The sequence below is a fragment of the Lolium rigidum genome, chromosome 1 (assembly GCF_022539505.1).
Source record: "Lolium rigidum isolate FL_2022 chromosome 1, APGP_CSIRO_Lrig_0.1, whole genome shotgun sequence".
Classification (NCBI taxonomy): Eukaryota; Viridiplantae; Streptophyta; class Magnoliopsida; order Poales; family Poaceae; genus Lolium; species Lolium rigidum.
Genome location: NC_061508.1, coordinates 239,497,647 through 239,502,526, shown reverse-complemented (window position 1 = coordinate 239,502,526; position 4,880 = coordinate 239,497,647). Strand labels below are relative to the sequence as shown.

Genomic DNA, 4,880 nt, shown 5'->3' with positions numbered 1-4,880 from the left:
AGGGATTGTGAAGCCTCGCGAGTATAAGGATGGCACTGTCCGCTGGTTGTTGACATGTACAGTCGATGAACTCCGCCAACTTACAATCCGCTCTTGTTGATCCGAATTGGAAAGGAGCCATGGATGAAGAGTTTGATGCTCTCATGAGAAATAAAACCTGGACTTTGGTGCCACCACAGAAGGGCAAAAATGTGATTGACTGTCGTTTGGGTATATAAAGTTAAGCGCAAGTCTGACGGTTCTATTGACAGATATAAGGCTAGGCTTGTTGCCAAAGGTTTTAAACAGATATATGGCATTGACTATGAAGATACTTTTAGTCCTGTTGTCAAAATTGCTACTGTGCGTCTTGTTTTGGCCTTGGCTGTTTCCAAGGGATGGAGCTTGCGACAGCTTGACGTCAAGAACGCGTTTCTTCATGGCATTCTGGAAGAGGAAGTCTACATGAGACAACCTCCTGGGTATGAAAGCAAGAGTTCTCCTCAATTTCTGTGCAAGTTGGATAAAGCTCTTTATGGACTCAAACAGGCACCTCGAGCATGGTACTCTCGGTTAAGTTCTAAGTTGCTTGCTCTTGGTTTCTTTGCCTCTAAATCTGATACCTCTCTGTTTATCTATCGCAAGTCCAATGTCACCATCTATATGCTTATCTATGTGGATAACATTATTGTTGCTAGTTCCTCTCAAGCTGCAACTGATGCTCTCTTAAGAGACTTAAGTCAAGAGTTTGCATTAAAGGATCTTGGTGATCTAAACTTCTTTCTGGGTGTTGAAGTTCAGAAGGTACATAATGGCATTGTTCTCAGTCCAAGTATGCTCATAATATTTTGGCCCGTGTTGGTATGTCAAATTGCACAGGTGTGCCGACACCATTGTCCTCATCTGAGAAAATTTCTGCACAACAAGGTGATTCATTGGGTCCGGATGACAGTAGCAAATATAGAAGCTTGGTTGGTGCTCTACAGTATCTCACTCTTACTCGCCCAGACATATCTTTTGCAGTCAATAAGGTCCGTCGGTACTTACATGCTCCTAGCACTCGTTCATTGGGCGGCTGCTAAACGGATATTACGATATGTCAAGCGGTATCGTGAATGTTGGTCTCACGTTTATGCGATCCCAGTCTACACTTGTTAGTGCCTTTTCCGATGCGTAGTCGGGCAGGTTGTGTTGATGATCGTCGGTCCACAGGAGGATTTGTTGTATTCTTTGGACCAAATTTGATTTCCTGGAGTGCTAAGAAGCAAGACACAGTTTCCCGGTCGAGCACTGAAACTGAGTACAAATCTGTAGCAAATGCGACAGCTGAAGTCATGTGGGTTCAGTCTTTGCTTGCTGAGTTGGGTGTGAGACGGACACAGACGCCGTGTATATGGTGTGATAATTTGGGAGCCACATATCTGTCGGCTAATCCAATGTTTCATGCACGAGCTAAACATATTGAGATAGATTTTCACTTTGTCAGAGAACGAGTGCTGAGCAAGCAGTTGGAGATTCGGTTCATTTCCTCCAAAGATCATATTGCAGATGGGTTCACTAAACCGTTGCCTTATAGGGCGTTTGAAGCTTTCAAGAATAATCTCAACTTGTCGACGTTGTGATTAAGGGAGGGTATTAGAGATAGAGTTTAAACCATATTAGAGATATATTCGGGATGTGTGAGTCGTGTACGATACAGCTTGTATCCCGTGTAATCCTCACGTGTAATCTCTCTCCTATCCTCCTTCTATATATACATGCAATGATAACCTCGGAAGGTATCCGAGTATTCCCAATATACCTGATCATATTCTTGTTTAATATCCTTCACTTGTTGAAGACATTGTCTGGAGATAGACCTTCTCCAGGGTGAAAACCCATGATCTAACCATGCTTGTTAGATCGGATGTTGATGGTGTTTGCGCATGATCGCAACAACTCCGTGTGTACCAACTCCATGATCTAACCCTTGCTCTTTCCTTTTTCCCTACTACGCTTGCGTGATTTCAAAGCATTCGTACATTAATCTTCGGAAAATATTGATCCTCAAAAAAGTTCAGGTCCATTTGATTCCATATAGGTCTCTGAAAGTAAAAGAAATACACAAAACCGAAGTTTTTTGTTTTGCAGAGCTATAACAAAATTAAAGGGGATCATTGGAAAATCCACATAAACAATATAAAACATTGATATAGCCTTTAACGGGATGCGAATATGAAAGATTGTGTAGCAACAAACTACAAAGTTCATATATGCATTTTACATGCATCAGCGTATTTTTACCTTCCCGAAGGCATCATTTAGGAGAAGCTTTTTAGAAATCGAGGTGTCGCCACCACTCGCAGTTATGTTGCTGTTGTTAGTCTGTGATTTATTCATCAAGTTCTTTGTTTTATGTTCGCTTCTTTTGTTTTTCGGTTGTGGGCAACTGTGCATCCTTGATGTTCAGACTTGCTCTAGCCATTATGTTGTTGTAGAGACTAGGTGTAATTGTTACCATCTTGGTAACATTTTGTACACATAACTGTACCATGTAGTATTTCAATGGTGGACGAGGGGGAGTGAGGCGCGCCGTGAAGACTAGGCCGCGAGCACGTCCACGAAGAAGACGATCGCGTGCTGTGCTCGCGAGCCGCATGGCCGAAAGCGAGCGAGGCCGACGCTGGAACGTACACGGCGTGCGCGCGTGCCGAACGTGCGCCAGGCCGGGTAGGTGCGTGCGTCCGAGCGTCGCTCTCAGGGACGGGTTGGAGCCGTGGACCTCGTCGCTCCTGGACCGGACTCAGCTATAGAGCCACTCATGCCCACGTCGCCGGCGCCCGACTCCATGGCCCGCCAGCCGCCCGGGCCCCGCCGCCGGCCGACGTCGCCGCCTCGTAATAACTAACCCCGCCGGCCGTACCGTACCATACCGCCAGGCGTAACCACCACTCGCTAACCAGCTCCCCCCTCCTCTTGCTCCTTGCCAGTCACGCGCCACACATGATCCAACACAAAATTCCTCCGATCAATGTCCAAGCTTGCGGCCAATTGGCCAGGACGGTTCGCTGGCATTCGCATTCGCATTCGCGCTCGCGCCGTGTTAAGTCTGAGTTAGGTACGGCTGCTAATAGTGGGATCCTATCGGAGGGGAGAAGCAAATGTGACGGGAAGAATAACAGCAGGGGAAACGTACGTACTGTAGTAAAATGGCAGAGCCAGCTGGGACGAACAATAACATAGTATCCGAAAAGAATCCATTGCTTGTGATTGGAAGAATGGCTGTACAATCGCTGCTAATCGCGTGATTACAATCATCACGGCGCTCCCCATTACAGCTGCCCGTGCCATCGTTACCATCGCCGTCCGCATGTGAGGCCTGGCTGTTCGAGGACACACGCCCAGCGGAGCTGCTGCCGCCGACGGAGGAATCGCTGTCCGTATCTGTGTCCATGTCCGGCTCGGCTGACATTGCCGGCGCATCGTTGTCGTCGTCGCTGCTGGGGCCGGTGGAATGGACCGCGATCCAGCTCGCGTCCCAGGTCCAGTCCGGCGCGCCGGCGGCCAGGCCGCGGACTCTGTCGATGGGGCAGGCGGTAGGGGTGTCCGCCGTCGTGTCGTCGTCGTTCTCCTCCCACAATGCCTGGTCCAGGACGCTCTTCGGGGACACGAACAGCTCCTTCTCGGCGATCCCCGGCACCACGGAACTGGACGACGAGGCGGCGGCAAATGCCACGAACTTGTGCCCGAGCAGCTGCTCCGCCGTCCACCGCTCCCCGGCCTTCACCCGCAGGCACCGGCCCAGGAAGTCCTTGCTTTCCTCCGACAGCCACCGCGGTACCTCCGGCGCCTCGCCCGAGAACGCGACGTGGTGGAGCATCGCCACGGGGCTGCCGAACCGCTGCCACGGCGCGGCGCCGGTGGCCATCTCGATGACCGTGCAGCCGAGCGCCCACACATCCGCGGCCAGGCCCTGCGCCTCGCCCCGCGCGGCCTCCGGCGCCATGAACGCCGGCGTGCCCATCACACGGTGCTCACCCGCCATGCCGCCGCTGGCGACCCGCCGGGCGCACCCGAAGTCTGCGATCATGGCGCGGCCGTCGGCCCCGATGAGCACGTTCCGGGCCTTGACGTCGCAGTGCGCGACCCCGGCGGCGTGCGCGTGCGCGAGGCCGCGCAGGATGTCGCGCGTGCGCCACCGGATCAGGGCCTCCTCCTCGAACCGCCCGCCGCGCCGCCTGATCTCGTCGGCCAGCGACCCGCCGGGCGCGTACTCCATCAGCATGTCGAAGCCTCTCCCGCTCCCGTCAGCCGACGGGGATACTTCCGAGCCAAGGCAGCGCACGACGTAGGGGGAGCTCAGGCCGGACAGGATGCTCTGCTCCCTCTTCAGCTCGGCCGCCCGGTCGGCGCCCACGGACTTCACCGCCAGCAGTTCGCCCGTTCGGCGATCGACGGCGAGCGACACACTGGCCGAGGAACCCCTGCCGATCGTCGGTCCCCGCGTCCACTCCACGACGCCCATTCTTGCAGCCACCGCCGCCGCAAGAATGGCTTGGTGATCGGTGGCGTGCGCTCTGCTTCTTGTTCTGGAGTGGTGGACGCAATTGGAATTGGGGACAAGAGGGAGCACTCTACTCACCATCGCGCTTTGTGTGATCGGCCATGCTTATATACTACTCGAAGCTGGGCAGTGCGAGCCTGCAACTACAAGGCTCGGCTCGCTGGAACAACGAGGTGGTTAATTCTGGGCTGTCCAATGCAAAGCGGTCCGACCTGGCCGTCGCGACGAGATTCGCCATTTGGCCAAACGGGACTCGCCATTTGGAGGTGGGTTTTTGGCTTTGCCTTCCTACTCTAATCTGCCTGCATTCTTTCTTTTTTCCTCTCTCAGTTTCATATTGGCAGCACCTAACCGCTGG

At 53.0% G+C, this 4,880-nt stretch overlaps 1 protein-coding gene across 1 annotated transcript; it reads right to left on the bottom strand.

Moving 5' to 3' along the window:
* Nucleotides 1–3,085: 3,085 nt before the first annotated feature.
* Nucleotides 3,086–4,483, bottom strand: LOC124656542 (mitogen-activated protein kinase kinase kinase 18-like). The gene has a single exon (XM_047195266.1). The coding sequence runs from the start codon at nucleotides 4,481–4,483 to the stop codon at nucleotides 3,086–3,088; it is 1,398 nt and encodes a 465-aa protein (XP_047051222.1).
* Nucleotides 4,484–4,880: the final 397 nt, after the last annotated feature.